Source organism: Lolium perenne, chromosome 2 (assembly GCF_019359855.2).
Source record: "Lolium perenne isolate Kyuss_39 chromosome 2, Kyuss_2.0, whole genome shotgun sequence".
Taxonomy (NCBI): Eukaryota; Viridiplantae; Streptophyta; class Magnoliopsida; order Poales; family Poaceae; genus Lolium; species Lolium perenne.
In genome coordinates, this window is record NC_067245.2 from 30,128,029 (window position 1) to 30,151,050 (window position 23,022).

At 44.1% G+C, this 23,022-nt stretch overlaps 1 protein-coding gene across 1 annotated transcript; it reads left to right on the forward strand.

The window, feature by feature from the left end:
- Positions 1–13,764: 13,764 nt before the first annotated feature.
- Positions 13,765–14,862, forward strand: LOC127328341 (zinc finger CCCH domain-containing protein 33-like). Its single transcript, XM_051354946.2, has one exon. It carries the CDS (start codon positions 13,966–13,968, stop codon positions 14,860–14,862), a length of 897 nt encoding a protein of 298 aa, XP_051210906.1. The 5' UTR covers positions 13,765–13,965.
- The last annotated feature ends 8,160 nt before the right edge of the window (positions 14,863–23,022 follow it).

A 23,022-nucleotide genomic window follows, 5' to 3' on the forward strand; every position in this document is an offset into this window, starting at 1 on the left:
GTAAGGTGAAGAATAGTTACCGGAAAACAAGACGGTCCAGTGAGGAGTGTCACTGCCTGCGCGCGTGACTGCTCACTCTGTGTATATGTTTTCTATAAGTCAAAAGATGTGAAGTTTGACCAAATATGTAGATAAAAATATTATAACATTTAAAATAACATATCAATGCCCTTAGATTACTCATGATGTGATTTTTCATATGATACACATTTGGTATTCTAGATGTTCCTATCTTTATCCACATATTTGATCAAACTTTTTTTTGACTTTTAAAAATTGTAATATGGACTAGAATTTGGCAAGGAGGGGGTAACTTCTTTAAAAAAATCTCCAAGGGAGCGAGTTCCCGCTTGAATATATTTCATTCAAAGTTAGCTATAAAACATTTCAACTTTTACAAGATAGGTTCAAATGTACCAGAGTTTAGAGGGGGTAACATGAAAGAGAAATAAAAGGAAAAGAACACAACCACACCCAACAACACATAGGAGCAAGAGCGACAAGGATGTCAATCTGAGAAACCTTGGAGACACTTGACTGATGGGAAAATCCATCACCGATACAAGCACACGATCACAAGGAAGAGTCTGTTCGACATGATAGCGGGAGGGACAACCCATCCAGATGCATAGACTATACGTACTCATAATAAATGTACTTTCCACTTACTCAAAATATAAGGGGTTGTAACTTTCTGAAAGAGTGCGCTAGGACATCTTATAAACTGGCACAGAGGAAGTACATTGCAAAACAAGAATTATTAATTGATTATGTCTTCTTAGTAATCAGGCAAACGACATAAGTGCATAGTTACCACACAAGTTTTATTGCAGCTGCCACTTCGTTGGCTCAACTACTTTTTGGTTTAAACATCATGAAATGTACAATGTATCATCTGACAAATAATTAAGTATACACACTCCTATGAAAAAGCATAAATGATTTTTTGAACTCGATGCCTCCCCCGTTCTTTTTTTTCCCATAAGCAACGTTGTTTATTTGCAGCCAACATAGTATAATATATTTGATGTACCACATACATGTTAGGTAACACACACATGGCATGTTTGATTCGTATAATTCTTAGAACTTAGGAATAGGAACATTGCAGGAGTGGAATATCATGTCCTATTAAATTCTATATAATTTGGAAGGTACAAGAATATTTTTCATGTAGCGTTTGATTCACAGGAAATTCAAAGGAATTGTAACATGAGTTTTAAATGGATGGAAATTTTCCTACAAAACATAGTTTACTACAATCCTATAGGAAAAATTCCTATGCAATCCTAAGGGCTCAATCCTAAGAATGAAATGGTGCACACAGAAAAAAAATATAAGGATGAAAATGCTATAAAACTCCTATATGGTTCCTTTGAATCAAACAAGAAATTAAAATCCAATGGGGTTTCTCGTCTCTCTGATGGCGTTGGCTTTTGGCTCATGGTTACCTACCCAAAATTTAATATGCTAAAATTTGGCCATGGTCTTTTGAGGTCATAATGTGGCTAAGTTTGGCAACAGAATTTGAATTAAGATGGGCGAATGAACAAGCAGATGCCAGAAGATTGGAAATCATAGAAGTATGGCTTTTTCATGACTTATATTTACTACCAGTTTTGGACACGAAACAAACCTATCCTTACAAGTTTTTTTGGCATGTGCTGCCGTTGTACTTGTTTCCACTATAATAAATATGCTCATCTATCACAGATTGTTTCTGTGGTTGAAGCGTGGATTTTCATCTCCAAACCACTTCTACACACCGAGGTTGAATGGCCATGGTAGACTTTGATCTTCCACGATCATGACGTGCTAGCTAGAGTGTCTCACATTTATCATGGAAACCATTTTTGTGATAGATGGAATTCCACATCTACCACGGGATCAAAATTGTAATTGTGAAGCCTAACTTCCACGTCAATGACAAGTCAATGCTTCTATAGTGGCAACTAACGGCGTTATACGCTGCATTACAGATAACATAGCCTCTATGTGTGCCTATTCTTGAGCTAAGCAAGCATGGGCGCGATCCCCATCTAGTGGAACTACTATAACTATATCTATAGAAGGAAGGTTCATCCTTCACCGAATCATAGTTAGATGGTGGCATTAATGCACATGCGTTTCTATTGTTTGTTCCTATGGTTGTGTGTGATTTTTGCAAAATTTGGATTCCATGGATGCATGGAGGTGGTCGATCGATCAGAACGAGAGAAAGAGAAAGCGTTGGGAAATAAGCTCTACCTATATACTATTTTGGATTATAATAAGTGGTCATAATAAGTGTCCTGCCCATGTGGAGGGATTTATCTTATTACTATTTTAGATGGAAATGTATATTGCTATTGCTTATTTTCACATAAGCTGCTTTAGATTTTTGGTCGATGTGCTATTTTTTTGGTTGGTAAGCAACATGGTTCATTGTAGCCAGCATCGCAAGAACCCCACGCAACAACTGCTTATGTTGCGCCTTGCTATGACCATCTTCCTCCAAATAACAGTTTAGGGTTAATCCCCACATGCTGATACTTAATTAAAACACTTGACCCGTGTACCTATATTTGTAAGCATCGTATATTTTGGAGCTCGAAAGATACTTATGTTTTCGAGCTATCGAGCTTTACCGCGTGAGTTATCGTTGGCTCAAGATCAACTCAACTTTCAGTCGGACTATATAGGACACTCACACTCACACTCGACTCATTTCTTTTCGAACTGGTCATGAGTCAATCCAAAAAAAAAAGTCAATGTGGAGCGTTCACGAGCCTCGAACTTTACCGCCAACCCTGCAAAGATTTATCGGGCAGTGACTCCGCCGAGTACCTCCGGATGCCCTCTCAATCATAAGGTCGTTGGTGGCTACCACTCCGGTGAAGGCAACTACCAAGGACACTGGAGGTGAGTGGACATGTGAAGGCATGTAGATGGTGGCGGCAAGCAACAACTATGCCAAGTTGGCAGTACCGTTTGATGAGATTTTTCCAAATTTTTCTTTTTTAGGCAAACCTTAGCCCAGTTTTGTTTTCATTCTCTCTACAAAGGTTGCTCAACCTGTATATTCACTTTCCATTATCTCTCACAGGCTAAATAATGAATGTCATATTCTTCCTCCTCCTCACACGGGCCCAACAAACCATGTTGTATTCTTCATCTTCACCCAAATGCTTATGAGCCTAGAATCTGCTCATGTTAGTTTCCCAGCTTGACCGTTGTCATCGCCAAATACTGACCTAGCTTGCTGGCGCCACGAACTAATCATCATCGCTATGTGAGGCTCACACCCACCATAGGTCCTGATTCCATATAGATCTGCCACCATTGCAGCTGGTTGAGCACCATATGGAGACCATCGCTCTAAGCTTTGGAGAATCGATGAAGCCACTCAACAACAGGGTAGACTACTAGCACTATCATCATATCACCCTATAGTTATTAGTGTTCTTTCAGCCACTCCCATCCTACTTATCTTTCAATTCTTTATTATCATAATTCTCTTTCCTTGCTCCATCGCTTCTTCACAACCTCTAACGCATGTAAAAATAGTATAAGTATGTATGCAAGTGTTCTTTCTATCACATTCATTCCCAGTTTTAAATGTTTGGTCTCTTTGGACTATGTTGATCAGTACTAGATAACAACCAACACATGAACCATCACCCCCACTTATACATGGCCATGGGCAGCCTGGCCAGGCCCAAAAATTATGGGCCATGCCTAGGCCTAAATATTAGGCCCAACAGCCTAGTCGGACCCCAGTTTTTGAGAAATAATGAAGAGACCAGGCCAGTGTCCCAAAGTTCAATGGGCCTTTTCTCTACGCGGCCCATGCATCCTATGCCCTATTTTTAGGCCCAATGGCTGGGCCAGGCCTAGATCTAGATTTTTTGCCTTGGCTTTGTTCGGCGTGGCCTGAAGCTTGGCCCGACCTCATAAATGCCTAGGTATACCCCTACTCGACAATTTTATGTTCTAGTAAAATTTTCTCTTTTGTAAAGTAAATCTAGACTTTGAAATTGGACAAATTCTAGAACTACAACAAATGCCCCCACTTAAATAATTGGCTCCCACTCAAAGACATTTGGCTCCATTGTCCTTATGCAAAGTCTGATTCCGTTATATCCATGTTCTATGTTTGATGCTTGTCGTAAATAAGGGGCACAACCAACATAGAATCCGAACTTGTTTCATGGTGGGTACACATGGACATGGTCACTTTCCGGCTGTGTGCGACAATGTCCTTTATATGTGTGCTTTCCTTTTTTAGGCGGGCCCTAGCCCTGTTCCCTTCCTATTCTCTCCTGCAAGCCAGCTTTGCACCGACGCCTCCTTTACTTATCCTCACCGGTTCTCCGTCCTAAAGAAGCATTGCCATCAACGCTTCACTATGTGACGTATCCACCGATTAGGGTTTTGGTGTTGTGTCAAAGGGATGTTGTCGCCTCTTTGTGGTGCATAGAATTAGGTACCACACAATGGGTTCCGCTACAAATACTCGGCCCGTGTTGCAGTCATCGATATGAGAAAGACAAGAAACACACACGCGCTCACGCACACACACCCACACACACGCATGCACGCGCGCAGGCAAGCACACAATGTGATGACTGGGATGCAATGTGATGTCAAGATTAATTGCCTAACAACCAAGCCCGAAGAAAATAGGAGCTAGGCCTTATTTTTTTTTAGAATTCGGTCACTCTTTTTTGACCTGGGCCTGTAAGTATTAGCCATGCCTCTAAGTGAAGTACCACAAACAACGACGAAAAAGAAGGTTGGGAGCAGGCTGCCTATAGTAAGCCACGGTCCCAAGCTGATGGCTTTCGATGTGAGCAATTCGGGAGCCTCGCTCTCGGCAAGCCTGCGATGTTAAGCAAGGAGTTGTGGGCGTCGGCTCGATACAGAGAGGATGTGAGCAATTCTGGTATCTTCGCTCCATCTGTTCTGTGGCTCCGCTTGTAGAGTCTTCCCGACCAGTGAATCTGTGATCATGAACTACAACTAATAGAACCAAAGTGCGGGAGTTCGTCATGATTCATAAATAGCTGGGTTTTTAGCAAACAAATGTGAGCACATTAAATAAAATGAGGTTTGGTCTTTTTGTTGCTTTGGCTCTCTAGGACAGTAGGACGGCATTAGCCATCGTTGATGACTTACGAGTTGGTGCTTGGTGGAAAAGCCATTGAGTACTGTTAGGGACGGGATCGGTACTATCCAGGTTCGGGCTTGTAGGTAAAGATCTACTTCCTTCTTCTGCAATTATTGATTGTATATTGGTTACAATGGATCTTGCAATTTAAGCTAGGGTTAGCTCTAAGGCGAGTTGATCGATCTCTATTGCTCTTGTTCCAATTGGTTGAATATTTACGTCAGCTTCAAATTATTTAGTTGCAGTTGCAGGTGCCACGTGAAAGATTAGGAGCAATGTGAAACTCACCACAAACTCAAACCTTCATAAGTAGAAGATAGGTAGTATTTTGCTTGGGGTTTAAGGAAGATGGATAAGAGCAAGTACGGGTGTATCTAGACACAATTTTATCTAGAACGAATATTTACACACTGAAATGGGTCTAAATATCTAGATAAAGCTAAGTCATTTACTTCTGAACGTTCATCGAGGTGGCAATAATTGCCAAATAGGAGATTATGCAGCGCAATCGAGCTTTCACAGTCTATGCGCCGGCTATCCCAGCTGGTTTAGTAATGTGCATTCGTGATCTAGCTTTGTGATGGTTTGCATGTTTCATTCAAAAACATGTCCTCTCTGTGTGGTTTTTCCCTTTTCTATATGAAAATGTCGTGCTTCTGTCGGTTGCTAAAAAAACACCTGGTGTCCCGACCTAGATGGCTTCATGCACTGAACGAGACATCAAAGTAAAGATCAGTGTTTATATATATAGCAACCTTTTTCTTTTCTTGACATCATGTGTACTCTCCACAAAAGATGTCTCAATTTGGTCTAAATTTGAATGTATCTAAACATGATTTAGTGTATAGATACATCTAAATTTAGACAAAGTTAAGACATATTTAGGTCCTATTGCACCTTCAGTAAGAAAAGCCGGTTTAATTAGCATTCCTCACTACAACTATACTACTCCCTCCAACCCATATTAGTTCTCGCTGAAACGAGTGAACAAATGCAATAAAATGTATCTAGATACGAACGAACCGGCGACAAGTATAATGAATGGGAGAGAGTATATGACATCATGAACATGGTAATTTCCCACATGTAATGATCTCTTGAGCACCGACTTTATTGAGTTCGTGCCACTCAGGGCAATCAACCTCCTCTGTGGGAGATATACATGCACACACCGGAAATGCAATTTTAGGAGCGTTGTGGCTTACCGATCAAGCAACCACCACTGAAAGAACATCATGATTCGTGCATTATAATGTGCACCATTAAATTACGCACTAAGAGCATCTTCAGTCGCTTCCCCCAAACCGTCCCCTAAAGGGATTTGGGGCGCGCCGGACAAAAAAACGTTCCCAGCCGCGTCTCCTAAAGCCGCTTTTTATCCGGCGCCCGAGCCCGTTCCCGCTCCACAGGGGACGCTCCGAGCACGCCGGACACAACACTCTCGCATGTCGGTGACTATTTCCATAAACCGTTGGTTCGCGCCTTTTTTCTCGTCGCTCCTTCCCTCCTGCGCCTCCCACCCGTCCGCCGCCGCTGGATTTGCTGGCGTTTCGATGACTGATCACTTCTGAGAGTCGGTACCATCATCGCGGCTGGCACTCTCGCCGGTCATTCCGCCGCCACCGCTTCGCCAGCGCGTCCCAGAACGCGACGTCAAATCCGCCCCACCTCCGCGCACACAAGGTGCTCGACGACTTGCCAGGTACGCGCGATTGGCCGTTGTTCGTTGCCTCGTCTACCGTAGCGCAATTTTAACCAATGATTTTGCTTCAGACATGGATAGCGACGACGAGATAGTTACCCTACCGTTGGAGGACGTGCAAACCTTCGTGATGAGGACATCTCATCTATTGATACAACCGCTGTACCTACAACCACACAAATACAAGGACCAATCACTCGAGCTCGTGCCAAACAACTTAACTATCAGGTACTTTCATTTCTTGAAACTATTTCTCACATACATGAGAATATGATGCTGCCTAAATCAGATATGTTTGTTACTCTTATGAATGATGGACCTAGCATGGATGAGGAGGAAAACATTGGAGCATGATCACGCATGGAGGACATGACAGCAAACATTTGAGGATTGAAGAGGACGCCGTAAGTGGAGATTTCAGAACTTTGAAGCCACTATAAGAAGAGATGAAGACATGGATAAAATATAGAGTTTTCCACTAGCATAATATGGTGCTGCGTCACCTTTAGTTTTGGGCCAGGCCCATGTCATTTTCACAAGAATTAAGTCAGCCACTTTTTAGAGTCCGTATTGAAGGGGGAAAGGTCTTCTAGGGTTTGGTTCGGACACCATACGTATGGCTAGCCGAAACCCCACCTTTTCCTCCTTTAAATACCCCCATAGCCGTCACGTTTAGACTTGGATTTTGATTAGACTAAAAGTTAGCCATTGCTGCAACTCTCGTGTACTTCTTTTGAGATCAACGCCCAGAACAAGACCGACTATTCGGAATCCCACCTTATTCAATAAAGCTTTCATCTTTCATCCGCAATATTCTGATTGCAATATTAGTTCTTACTTGTTCTCGATTTCAGGTAGGAATTAAGACCCTCGCTGGTCAGGCTGATCGTGCATTCACAAGATCAGTAACTCCCGGAGATTGTCCTAGCGATTGCATTGGCGCACGAGCTTTGCACGTGTAGTCGAATCGTCAAGCACGAACTCCACCAACAAATCGATGCTATCTTACTCTCATCGAAAGATCAGCCACCTTTGCCCTATCACTTCGACGACGACCTCCGGGAGCATTTTCTGATCATCGCGTCCCTCCAGGACGTGCTTGACGCAGAGGCGGAGAAGAGTAAGAGGCCGCTCTGCGGAGGATCAAGGCCGGGGAGAAAGAAATCGAAGCCCCGGCAGAGGATGGAGGGGCATACCATGCTGCACAACGACTACTTCGCAGATGAGGCAACACATGCCGACAATTTTCGGCGCCGGTATAGGATGAGCAAGGATCTCTTCATGAATATCCTCCACGGCGTTGGAGAGTTCAACCCCTACTTCAAGCTCAAGCACGACGCTGTAGGCGTTGTCGGGTTCTCGTCGATTCAGAAGTGCACCGCCGCCATGAGGATGCTTGCATACGGAGCACATGCCGATACACAGGACGACTACCTTCACATGAGGGAGTCTACCGCCATTGAGTGCATGTACAAGTTTTGTCGAGCTGTGGTGGAAAAGTTTGGCAAATACTACTTGAGAGGGACAACTGAGGAAGAGACTGCAAGGATCATGACATAAAATGCTGCCAGAGGATTCCCTAGAATGCTTGGAAGCATTGATTGCATGCACTGGTAATGGAAGAACTGTCCGTTCGCTTGGCAAGGTATATACAAAGGGCGTCATGGATATTGCAGTGTGGTGCTTGATGCTGTGGCAGATTATGACATGTGGATTTGGCATTTTTTTTGGCATGGCGGGATCACACAATAACATCAACGTGTTGCAGCAGTCTCCGGTGTTCAGCAGACTAGTAGAAGGGCATGCTCCACCATGCAACTATGAGATCAATGGCCACCAATATACCAAAGGCTATTATCTAGCCGATGGTATATATCCAACATGGGTCAATTTTGTCAAAATAATTTCGAATCCATCAGGTCATAAGAATTCGCACTTTGCTGCGCGACAGGAGGCCTGCAGGAAGGATGTCGAGCGGGCATTTGGTGTGCTTCAAGCTCAATTTGCAATTATCCGGTACCCTGCTCTAAGCTGATCTCACGGCCAAATGTGGGAGCTGATGTAGGCTTGTGTGATCATGCACAACATGATCATCGTGGATGACTGCAAGAATCATGCCAGGGCACATGTTGGTCCCTATGAGTGTTAGGACCCTCTTGCGGAGGTTGATCATGAGTTGCCTGCAGATTTTGTTGATTTCCTCGCCATGCACACAGAGATCCGTGACAACAATATTCACGAACACTTCAAGCTGATCTCGTTGAGCATTTGTGGAAGATCAAAAGATTATCAGCAAATGCCGCAGCACCTTGATCTAGCCATATTTATTACATTTGTTTAGTTGTTTTATTGTTTGTTGTATTTTAATTTAAAAACAATTTCCGTAAACATATTTATTTGTATGCTATATTTAATAAATGATTGTGTTTTCATGTTTGGGGGCGGTGTTTGGGGGACGCGACTGGGGAGCGACGTCCCCCAAACGCGGCAAGAATAAAACACGTCCCCTAAACGCTCGATCCGACGCCGGACGGTTTAAGGGACGCGACTGAAGATGCTCTATGTTCAGTGTCTATAGTCGTCGCTAGGTGGTCCAAAGACCTACTTGTAATTTTTATTACTTTTGGGTATGTTTGTACTACTATTGATGATTATTAATAGATCAGCGAAATTTTTGCAAAGAAAAAGCTCAAACCTTCATAAGTAGAAGATAGATGGTTTTTTTGCTTGGGGTTTAAGGAAGATGGATAAGAACAAGTACCGACGTATCTAGACACAATTTTATCTAGAACGGATGTATCTGCACACTGAAATGGGTCTAAATACCTAGATAAAGCTAAGCTTCTGAGGTGGCAATAATTGCCAACGAGGAGATCCCAGCTTTCGTAGTCTATGTGTCGGCTATTCCAGCTGGTTTAGATTAGTGCATTCATGATCTACCTTCGTGATGGTTTGCATGTTTCATTCAAAAACATCTCCATATGATCTATCTTAGTCGGCACCGTCGTCGCGGCTGGCACTCTCACCGGTCGTTCCGCCGCCACCGCTTCGCCAGCGCGTCCCAGAACGCGGCGTCAAATTCACCCCACCTCCGCGCACACAAGGTGCGCGACGACTTGCCAGGTACGTGTGATTTGCCACTGTTCATTGCCTCGTCTGCCGCGGCGTAGTTTTAAGCATTGATTTTGCTTCAGACATGGATAGCGACGACGAGATTGTTGCCCTACTATTGGAGGACGAGCAAGCCTTCGACGATGACCTCCGGGAGCATTTGTTGATCATCGCTTCCCTCTGAGACGTGCTTGACGCCGAGGCGGAGAAGAGGAAGAGACCGCGCCGCGGAGGATCAAGGCCGGGGAGAAATAAGTCGAAGCCCCGGCAGATGATAGAGGGGCATACCATGCTGCACAACGACTACTTCGCAGATGAGGCAACACATGCCGACAATTTTTGGCGCCGGTATAGGATGAGCAAGGTTCTCTTCATGAATATTCTCCATGGCGTTCGAGAGTTCGACCCCTACTTCAAGCTCAAGCACAACGCTGTAGGCGTTGTTGGGTTCTCGTCGATTCAGAAGTGCACCTCCGCCATGAGGATGCTTGCACACGGAGCACCTGCCGATACACAGGACGACTACCTTCGCATGAGTGAGTCTACTGCCATTGAGTGCATGTACAAGTTTTACCGAGCTGTGGTGGAAAAGTTTGGCAAATACTACTTGAGAGGGCCAACTGAGGAAGAGACTTGGAAGCATCAATTGCATGTACTGGTCATGGAAGAACTGCCCGTTTGCTTGGCAAGGTATATACAAAGGGCGTCATGGATATTGCAGTGTGGTGCTTGAAGCTGTGGCAGATTATGACTTGTGGATTTGACATTCTTTTTTTGGCATGGCGGGATCACACAATGACATCACCGTGTTGCAGCAGTCTCCGGTGTTCAGCGGACTAGTGGAAAGGCATGCTCCACCATGCAACTATGAGATCAATGACCACCAATATACCAAAGGCTATTATCTAGCCGATGGTATATATCCAACATGAGTCACTTTTGTCAAAACAATCTCGAATCCATCAGGTCAGAAAAATTCCCACTTTGCTGCGCGACAAGAGGCTTGCAGGAAGGATGTCGAGCGGGCATTTGGTGTGCTTCAATTTCAATTTGGAATTGTCCGGTACCCTGCTCTAAACTGGTCTCACGACCAAATGTGGGAGGTGATGCAGACTTGTGTTATCATGCACAACATGATCATCGAGAATGGCCGCAAGAATCATGCCAGGATACATGTTGGTCCATATGAGTGTCAGGGCCCTCTGCGGAGGTTGATCATGAGTTCCCTGCAGATTTTGTTGATTTCCTCGCCATGCACGCAGAGATCCGTGACATCAATGTTCACGAGCAACTTCAAACTGATCTCGTTGAGCATTTGTGGAGGATCAAAGGATTATCAGAAAATGTCGCGGCACCTTGAACTAGCCCTATTTATTACATTTGTTTAGTTATTTTATTGTTTATTGTATTTTAATTTGAAAACAATCTCCGTAAACATATTTATTTGTATGCTATATTTAATAAATGGTTTTTTTTTCATGTTTGGGGGCGGTGTTTGGGGACGCGACTGGGAGCGACGTCCCCCAAACGCGGCACGAATAAAACACGTCCCCTAACGCTCAATCCGGCGCTGTTGGGGGAACGTTTTGGAAACGCGGGACTGGAGATGCTCTAAGTAACAAATATTAAAATTTAATCATGCGGTCCATATATGTTGTAGCATAAATCAGGTGCAGAAACAGACGGTCGAAACTGGGCGGGTAGGCCACAGCGCCGCTAGAAAAATCGCTTTATTCACACACAGCCACAGGTGGAAAGTAGAGTCAGTTGGCATGGGAACTGCCGCTCGCGGCGCCACACGCCTCGCCGGAGGGAGTGCGTGTGCAGCCCACGCGCGCATGCGACGCCTGGAGTTGCCAGAGATTGCCCGCACCGCACCGCACAGCGTGCATGCGTCCACCGCGGGCGGGCGGGCGCGCGGCGGCAGGAAGCGAACGGAGCTGGTGAGCTTTGTCGTCGAGTCGCCGAACCGAAAGGCAGGCTAGCCACGCCACGGCCGCATGACGCGCATCCGCGCGCGACGACAAGGAACCGAAGCTAGCCGATGCGGCCAAGCTTGGCGTGGAGGCCACCGACGCCGATCGGCGGAGGAGGACGCCATCTGTCCGCACGCATGCTTGCCTGCGTATGTCATGGCGTCTCCAGCTCTACGCATCCACCGCACGGCTTGATCCATCCCCAGTGACTCTAGCGGATAGATGCAGTGTTGTAACGCAGATTCGATGTGAGCTTGAAGAAACGGAAGGGTAGCTCTAGGCCGTTCGAGAAGCAGGTTACTTGGGGGATAGGGGGATGCTTGCTTGCTTGCTTGCTGATGGTGATTAATCATGCACCAACTTACCTTTTTAACGTTTGGGAAGTGCTTGGAATGCAGATGTTACATCAAAAGTTACCTCGTCATCACAAAGAACAGTTTCGATTCCCGCTGTAATCTGGAAATATATACGGCCCCATTACAAAGATTTATGCAGTTCAATAACCAGGAGCATGCAGGCCGGGCTAGATCAAAACTAATTAGGCTGCACTGCTCATCATGGCTTCCCGATAATTATAGGCAAATTTAAGCCACATCTGCACACCAATTATTGTCTATGTTATGTTGTGATCTAAATTCAAATAAATGTTAACTTCTGACGAGCAGAGTGTGGCATGTCGCTATTGTGGATTCAAATGTTCTATGTTTCACTTGTAGGCCGTGCTAGGGGTGGGAATGTGGGGGAGGTGGTGATGCTTTAATGTAAATGACAACATATTTCTATGATGGATTGGACATTGAATTTGAACATTTGTTCCGTTTCAATCCACCATTGAATTTTACCCCTCAACGCCGCAAAAGAGGAATGAAATATGTTGTCATGAATTTTGTTCTGTTTGAATCCACAATTGAATTTTACCCCTTGATACCATTATACACTATAACAGAAATACCCTTGATTCAAATGTATTGTGTTTCACTCGTTGACCGACTTAATAGGACAATATTACACATCTTACCTATAGCATGGCGTGCGAGGGCGGGTATGTGACGGGATGGTGATATTTTACAGTAAACGACAACCTAGTTTGTCGTTGATGAATTTAACATTGATGCCTAGCATAAAAATAGAACAAAAGATGATATAGCATGGCAAGCGATGGGGGTGGGTATGTGGGGGATTCCGTAATGTGCTGGTGTAAAAACGACAACATGATTGAATGGCGGTAGCGGTTAGACATTGTTGTCGCATCGTGGCAGCAAGAAGTGAGCACCCCCCCCCCCCCCCCCGCACCGCCGCCGCACTAAAATAGGAAATACAAATCTTCATGGTTCCGTTTGAATCCACAATAGAATTCGAGCCTTGATCCCTCCTATGTCGTTACTCGTTAGTATTTCTCTTGGGCATAGGTAAAAGGCGTTGCTTGCTTCACAGGGGTTTGGTCGGTGGGTTCAGACGCATCTAATCGAACACACCCTTGCTCAACAACCACACCGAGGGCTACACGGCACACCTGCACGGCTCATCTTATCACATTGGCACCGGACAAAATGCCCTTACCTGGCCACCACAAACAACATAGATATCCTACTCCCTCACACAAAGTCTCCTTTTCAGTAGAGGAAGTGTCCATAATCTAGGTGTTAGTTAGGGAAGTCTTATCATAGGCTCTATCTATCCAAACACCCAAAGGTCTACACCACGTTTGCAGCAATATAGAAATAGGTACGAGACAAAATTGTCACTCCATGCCAAGCACTATACCCCTATATATACCTCGCAGCAGCACCCAACACACATCTCAGCATTAACACACATCTCCATATTCAGCAAACATGGTTTCCATCACGAGATCATCTTGTTCTTCTCGAGAGTTTTGCAGCAATGGCCATCACAATATGTAGCAGATAGACTTATATATCCAGCACACATCGATCGATCTCCATGGGTGTAGCTAGTAGTAGCCATGATTTAATTTAGGTTGGAATTTGTTGTGTTGGTGTGAATAAGCTAGAGATCGATCGACGATGGACGTGGCCGACATGTACGCCTTGCTGGTACAGGGGAACAGCGCCTTGGGCGGCGGCGGGTACCTGGCGGACCCGACGACGTGGGGCGCATGGGCCCACGAGGGGCACCGGCTGTGGGCGTCCATGTCGGAGGAGTTCTGGGTGTACGTGTACAAGGTGCGGCGGTGCCCGCAGCCGTGCAGCCACGACTGGACGGCCTGCCCCTACGCGCACAAGGGCGAGCGCGCACGCCGCCGCGACCCGCGCCGTTTCGCCTACGTCGCCGTCTCCTGCCCGGACTACCGCGCGCAGGCGCAGGCGCAGCTCGCCGCGGGAGGCGGACAACCGCCGCCGAGCTGCCGGCGCGGGCTCAAGTGCCGGTACGCGCACGGCGTGTTCGAGCTCTGGCTGCACCCCTCCCGGTTCCGCACGCGCATGTGCGAGGCTGGCCGGCGCTGCCCGCGGCCGATCTGCTTCTTCGCCCACTTGCCGGCGGAGCTCAGGGTCCACGACCACATCGCCGCTGGCGCCGTGCCCCTGCCGATGATCTCCCTGCCGCCGTCGCCGCCTCGGCTACTCCAGCGCGCGCCTTCTCCTCCTCTGGCGTCGCCGCCGGCGGCGGCTGTTTCACGTGGCCAGCTGTTCGATGATCTGACCCTGCAGTCCACGCACCAGAACAGGCTTCGGCTGCTGAGCCTGTACTCTGCCGTCGCCGCCGACACCGTTTTTTCCTCCGCTGCCACCTCCGCCGCTGCTGTTGCTGCCACTGCTGCCGCCACCGTACCGACCCTGATGGCCTTACCGGCGGGCGGCGGCGAGGATGTGAAGGGCGGCCGTTGTGCGGAGGAGGAGGACTCTGTGATGAACGACTACCAGTACCCGCACGTTGATCTCATCATGGACCTGGTGAGCTAGCAGGTAACCGTGGTAAGGAATAATTACCGGACGGGTTAATAAGAGTGTGTCCATGGGCACGTGACTGCGTGAGCCCGTACGGGCATGCGTTTATGTCTTGTGTGTATGCGTGTGTGTGCATGATTCTTATACATAGTAGTTTGCATATCGTGCATGGATGCCATGTGGCAGGTGGTCGATCGATAGGACCGAGAGAGAGCTGAGGGATGAACGGCTATGTATATAGCGTGCCGGCTCATAATAAGTCTATGTGTCGATGTGGATTTATCAGAAGAAAAATGTACATTGCATAATTGCAATTGTTAATTTATTATGTCATCTTAATAATCTGTCAAAGATACATGGGAGCATATGCTCCCTATATTTTAAAATGCATGTTACATATATTTTAAATTTCAAAAAAAATTAAAACAAAAAATCCGCACGTACATCTTCACGTGCTACGCGCTCACAAAGTCGTTTCATAAAAAATGAACTTATCATGTGACGTGTGTAAAAAAGATAAAATTCAGTGCTGAAAACAATGCTTTTCACAGGATAAGTTTTCTCTTTTTTACGTAGGCCACAAAAAATATTATTTTTTCGTGAAACTTGACGCATACACATATATTATGGAGATGTACATGTAGAATTTTTTGTCAAAATTTTTCCACAGTTCGAAGTATGTTTTGTTGGTAGAGGGAGCATACGCACCCGGGAGCCGAATTAAATTTCCGCAAAGATACAAGTCTATACTTTGTCCCTCGGTTTCTGTTCATTATAGTTTTCGCCACACCAACTATTTTTTGTTGTAAACTTCTTGGTACGTTCTCATCGGGCAAATGTTCATAATTATCCAATGCACATGCATAAATGGTTTGTCGAAACCAATGCCTCCAATCTTTTTGTTTTGTTTCATATGTAATGTACTGTTTTTTTTTTCTTTTTTGGAAATGGGGGAAATATCGTCCCAGCTTCTGCATCCAAAGGATGCACACGGCTTTTTTTTATTAGATTATTCACGAAACCTTACAAGAAAAAATACAAAAGATCAAACTCGAAGCAACCTTACTATACCTACAGTGGGATGAAGAGGGCGACAATACACCAACTCAAATCATCCAAAACTAAATGCCTTCTCAGACCGCCCAATAGCAGGTGAGGAACACATCCAGTCAAGCAGACTCTCAGCGCACGCCAACGCACACGCCACGGGAGTTGCTCCCGCCGTCTTCCTCGACTCCATCTTCAAGAGAGATCAACGCATTAACCTTGCAAGACCTGCCGTCGATGCCACCATGACGCCAGACGGCTCCACCCTCCTGCACGTATACATCATCCCGCATCTGTCGTCGATACCCTGCAGCACCATGCCACTGAGACTCAGCGCCAACAATGTGGTAGATGAACACCACTCCACCGAAGTCCGCCAACATCCAGCAGCTGCTCCAAAAACGATGCCCCAAGAGGTAGATAGCATACATATTTTGTGGTCTTGTGGACCACACACATGTTAGGTAACAATAAAATGCAAATCCCATCCTTACCTTCACGTCTTGTGATTTTATATTAGCTCATATCCAATGCACTACTAGCAAGATAGGCATGATGTCTCATTGTCTTCCTGGAGAGTCTTTGTGCGAGCCTTTTAAGGGCTCCTTTGATTCATAGGATTGACATAGGAATTATGTAGGATTTGAATCCTATGGGAAAATTTCCTATACAAGCCATTTGATTCATAGGAACATATCCTATAGGAATTATTCCTATAGGAATCTTGTAGTGCAAATCCTATAGGAAAAAAGCATTAGCTCATACCTCATGGAAAAATTCCTTTGCTACAATCAAAGACACACCATATTCCTATAGGATTCAACTTGCCATGACATTTCAATCCTACACCTTTCCTATTCCTACACTCTTCACATTCCTATAAATCAAAGGAGCCCTAAAAGTGAAGAAATATCCCTTCGGTGTACTCATTGATACGGCTTTTGTAGCAAACAGGGTTGGCAAAGGATAATGCATGGACTAAAGTTATTACTTAAAAAGAAGATAATGTGGCGTATCAGTAACGGAAAAAAGTGAGGATTTTGAGATACAATTCGATTCCTCATGGTTATATGAAAATTGCCAACAACATAACAAATTCTATAGTAAGATGGGTGGAAAATCTGATTGACCAAGATGACCATATATGGAAAGAATATATGGTTAGGAGGATTTTTAACACCACCATTGTGTTGAAGAGATACTAAAGATCAAATTAGCTAATTGTGAAGACGATGATTTTATTGTGTGGACTTCGGAAAGAAATTATGTTTTCTTGGTGAGGACTGCATAGAATCCGGCACCCGAAATTTGGAATAGTACACCGCCAAATTCAAGTACAAGCAGGAATGGTGGTAGGAACCTCTGAAAAGTTATTTTGGAGTGCTAAGGTTCCTCCAAAAGTGAAGATATTCACCTGGAAGCTTGCTACAAACACTATTGCAGTTCAAGCAAACTTTAGCTTAAACTTCCAAACCTTCTGCCAACTTGCAATATTTGTTGGTTGCAGGAGGAGACCCGGTATCATGATACTATGAATTGTACAAAGGCAAATTTCTTGCGACAAGGTTTAACTAAAATTTGGAATTTACCTCCTGAGTATGTTCTCCCCATTAATATACAGGAAAGGAGTGAGTTTTGGTTTTACTTTACCAACTCAAACTCAACCATGATATGCGTGAGAAGATGATGCTTATTTGGTGGAGGGCATGGAATCGATAGAAATGATATAATTTTCAAGAAAGTCGATGCATCTCTTGAAAGCTCGATACATTGCTTACAAAATAACTTAGCTTCCATGCAGGTATTACGAAGGAGTTGGCAACAAGTAATAGAAAGGGGAAAGCACTGGCAGAAACACAAGTGCTTGTAACCCTGTCCCAGTCCAAAATATGATAGCACAAGCAGCAGAGAAAGAAAGATGGAAAACCCCAAATCAGGCTGGGTCAAATGTAACGTTGATGCCAGTTTTGTGAAGCCAGCATCAGAATGGCGCATGGGGAGCAGTCCTAAGAGACCAAAATGATGATGTGATATGCTCGGCCTTGGGATCCACACTGTCAAACGGCTCAAATGGGTGAAGCTCTCGCATGTCTTCATTGTCTAAACCTGGCCTAGCTTGGCCCAACACAAGGGCAAGCTTAATCATCGAAACCGACCGGAAAGTACCATGTGCACATGAGCACCAGTGCTCCTTGGACTTTTGGATTTTTGAAAATGTTCAAAACCTCACTCTTTTATGTTTTCAAAAATTATGGTATTAAATATGTAGATAGATTTAGACACGAGGAGTGTAGTCAAAAAAGTCCCATTAAAAAATACTTTGTATTTTGAAAAATACAAAAAAGACAAATTTCTGACTATAAATAGTAGTACAATAGTAAGTATATTTTGTCAGTCTGTCAGAAATTTATCTTTTTTGCATCTCCCAAAATATAACGTATTTTTTGACGGGACTTTTTTGATTCCAATCCTCGTGTACACATCTATCTACATATTTAATGTCATAATTCTTGAAAGCAGAGAAATATGAGAATCTGAAATTTTCAAAAATCCAAAAGTGAAGGGAGCACTGACTCCCATGTGCACAAAATCCTTGTCCGAAACCGACTATGATATGTTGAGCAGGGATAGGTATGAGACTGGCCATCAGCAATTGTGTTTTTCAGAATTGTTGATCCATCAACTTTGGAAGCTCTGGCGGAGGAAATCATCGAGATGTTTATCAGAGAGGCAACGAGCAGCGCAATGATCATAGAGATGTGTCAAGCTCCAGCAGACAAAATAATCGACCAAGGTTTCCAAGGACATACAACATATCACCCGAAGATCTTCTGAACGGAACATGTCAGATGCATTCTTACCTCGACAGTGAAGGGAAAAGACAATCAGGTCATCTTCAGAAGGACTGCCGAACCTTCCAAGCTTTACATAGGTATTCGGAGCACACCAATGCACAAGCAGCGAACAGGGGGCTGATAACCCACAAGTATAGGGGATCGCGATAGTCTTCGAGGGAAGTAAAACCCAAATTTATTGATTCGACACAAGGGGAGGTAAAGAATACTTATAAGCCTTAACAACTGAGTTGTCAATTCAGCTGCACCTGGAAAAGCACTAGCAACAGGGGTGATGTGAAAGTAGCAGTAATATGAGAGCAGTAGTAACAAAGAATACAAAGAAAGAAAGAATAGCAATATGAGAGCAATGGCACCAGAAGATAGTTGATACTACTTCCAATGACATATAGAACGAGTATATAATGATGAGAGATGGACCGGGGTTCCCAGCGATCTACACTAGCGGTAACTCTCCAATAAGTGACAAGTGTTGGGTGAACAAATTACAGTTGGGCAATTGATAGGAATCAAAGCATTAAGATAGAACATCAAGATTATTAATTATGTAGGCATGTTTTCCAATATAGTCGTACGTGCTCGCAATGAGAAACTTGTACAACATCTTTTGTCCTACCAGCCGGTGGCAGCCGGGCCTCAAGGGAAACTACTGGATATTAAGGTACTCCTTTTAATAGAGTACCGGAGCAAAGCATTAACACTCCGTGAAAACATGTGTCCCTCACATCACCGCCATCCCCTCCGGTTGTCCCGATTCTTGTCACTTCGGGGCCTTTGGTTCCGGACAGTGACATGTGCATACAACTTGTAGATACAATCTAAGCAATAAGTATAGAGCTTTAATCTAAGATCATGCCACTCGGGCCCTAGTGACAAGCATTAAGTATAACAAGATTGCAGCAACAATAACTTCACAAACTTTATATATAGACTAATCATAATGTATCATCCATCGGATCCCAACAAACACAACACCGATTACATCAGATGAATCTCAATCATGTAAGGCAGCTCATGAGATCATTGTATTGAAGTACATGGAGGAGAGAATACCGACTAGCTACTGCTAGAACCCGTAGCCCATGGGGGAACTACTCACGGAGCATGGCGGAGGCGGTGGCGTTGATGGAGATGGCTTCCGGGGGCACTTCCCCGTCCCGGCAGAGTGCCGGAACAGAGAGTTCTGTCCCCCGAATTGGAGTTTCGCGGCGGTGGCGGCGCCCCTGGAGTCTTTCTGGAGTTTCGTTAATTGGTACTGCGTTTTTAGGTCGAAAGGGATTTTATAGGCGAAGAGGCGGCGCAGGGGGGCACCTGGGGGCTCCACACCATAGGGTGGCGCGGGCCCAGGCCAGGCCGCGCCGCCTTATGGTCTGGTGGCCCTCTGGCCCCTCTCCGACTCTTCTTCGGTGTTCTGGAGCCTTCCGGGAAAAATAGGAGGTTTGGCTTTGATTTCGTCCAATTCCGAGAATATTGCCCGAACATCCTTTCTGGAACCAAAAACAGCAGAAAACAGGAACTGGCACTGTGGCATCTTGTTAATAGGTTAGTTCCGGAAAACGCATGAAATCATCATAAAGTGCAAGCAAAACATGTAAGTATTGTCATAAAACAAGCATGGAACGACAGAAATTATGGATACGTCGGGGACGTATCAGCATCCCCAAGCTTAGTTCCTGCTCGTCCCAGCGGTGTAAACGATAAAAAGAATAATTTCTGTAGTGACATGCTACTTACATAACCTTGATCATACTATTACAAGGCATATGAAATGAATGAAGTGACTCAAGGCAATGATCTATAGTTGCTAACAAATAGATAACATATAGCAAAACTTTTCATGGAGAGTACTTTCAAGACAAGCATCAAAAGTCTTGCACAAGAGTTAACTCATAAAGCAATAAATTCAAAGTAAAGGCATCGAAGCAACACAAAGGAAGATATAAGTTTCAGCAGTTGCTTTCAACTTTCAACATGCATATCTCATGGATAATTGTCAACATAAAGTAATATGATGAATGCAAATATGCAAGTATGTAAGAATCAATGCACAGTTGACACAAGTGTTTGCTTCTAAGGTGGAAGGAAATAGGTAAACTGACTCAACATAAAAGTAAAAGAATGGCCCTTCGCAGAGGGAAGCATTGATTTCAATATTTGTGCTAGAGCTTTGGTTTTGAAAACATAAAGAGAGCATAAAAATAAAGTTTTGAGAGGTGTATGTTGTTGTCAACGAATGGTAGCGGGTACTCTAACCCCCTCGCCAGACAAACCTTCAAAGAGCGGCTCCCATGAATTATTTTTATTTTTGGGTGGCACTCCTTCCAACCTTTCTTTCACAAACCATGGCTAACCGAATCCTCGGGTGCCTGCCAACAATCTCATACCATGAAGGAGTGCCCTTTTATTTTAGTTTTATTATGATGACACTCCTCCCAACCTTTGCTTACACAAGCCATGGCTAACCGAATCCTTCGGGTGCCGTCCAACAATCACATACCATGGAGGAGTGTCTATTTTTGTTAATTAATTTGGGACTGGGAATCCCATTGCCAGCTCTTTTTGCAAAATTATTGGATAAGCGGATGAAGCCACTAGTCCATTGGTGAAAGTTGCCCAACAAGATTGAAAGATAAACACCACATACTTCCTCATGAGCTATAAAACATTAACATAAATTGAGAAGCATTTTGAATTGTTTAAAGGTAGCACTCAAGCAATTTACTTTGGAATGGCAGGAAAATACCACATAGTAGGTAGGTATGGTGGACACAAATGGCATAGTGGTTGGCTCAAGTATTTTGGATGCATGAGAAGCATTTCCTCTCAGTACAGGGCTTTGGGCTAGCAAGGTTGTTTGAAGCAAACACAAGTATGAACCGGTACAGCAAAACTTACATAAGAACATATTGCAAGCATTATAATACTCTACACTGTCTTCCTTGTTGCTCAAACACTTTTACTAGAAAATATCTAGACCTTAAGAGAGATCAATTATGCAAACCAATTTCAACAAGCTTTACGGTAGTTCTCCACTAATAGGTTTAAACCACATGAAAAAAAACTTAATCTATTTGAGAGCTCAAAACAATTGCCAAGTGTCAAATTATCCAAGACATTATGAGGCATTTTCTGTTTCCAACCAAATAATAATAAGTGCTATAGCTTCCAACTTTTATCATTGAACATTAAAAGTAAAACGAAGAACAAGTGTTCATATGAAAAAGCGGAGCGTGTCTCTCTCCCAAACAAGGATTGCTAGGATCCAAATTTATTCAAACACAAACAAAAATAAAAGCACACAGACGCTCCAAGTAAAGCACATATGATGTGACCGAATAAAAATATAGTTTCAGGGGAGGAACCTGATAAGTTGATGAAGAAGGGGATGCCTTGGGCATCCCCAAGCTTAGACGCTTGAATCTTATTAAAATATGCAGGGATGAACCACGGGGGCATCCCCAAGCTTAGACTTTTCACTCTTCTTGATCATATATCATCCTCCTCTCTTGACCCTTGAAAACTTCCTTCACAACAAACTTCTCATAAACTTCATTAGAGGGGTTAGTACTCAAAAGATTTGAATCCACCTTGGTCCTGTAGTGGCACATTGCAAGAACTCAATAAAACATTAGCTACAGCTCTCTATGTCTAGAAAAGCTCGCTTAAAGTCCACAAGAGACAATGCAAAAAATAGAGACAGAATCTGCCAAAACAGAACAGCCAGTAAAGACGAATTTTAAATAAATACTTCCGTTGCTCAAATCAGAAAACTCAAAACTAATGAAAGTTGCGTACATATCTGAGGAACACGCACGTAAATTGGCATAATTTTCTGAGTTTCCTACAGAGAATTAGACCCAGATTCGTGACAGATAGAAATCTGTTTCTGCGCAGAAATCCAAATCTAGTATCAACCTTCGATTAGAGGCTTCGCTTGGCACAACAAAACACAAAACTAAGATAAGGAGAGGTTGCTACAGTAGTAAACAACTTCCAAGACACAAATATAAAACAAAGTACTGTAGCAAAATAACACATGGGTTATCTCCCAAGAAGTTCTTTCTTTATAGCCATTAAGATGGGCTCAGCAGTTTTAATGATGCACTCGCAAGAAATAGTATTTGAAGCAAAAGAGAGCATCAAGAGGCAAATCCAAAACACATTTAAGTCTAACATGCTTCCTATGCAAAGGAATCTTGTAAATAAACAAGTTCATGAAAAGCAAAGTAACAAGCATAGGAAGATAGAACAAGTGTAATTTCAACAATTTCAG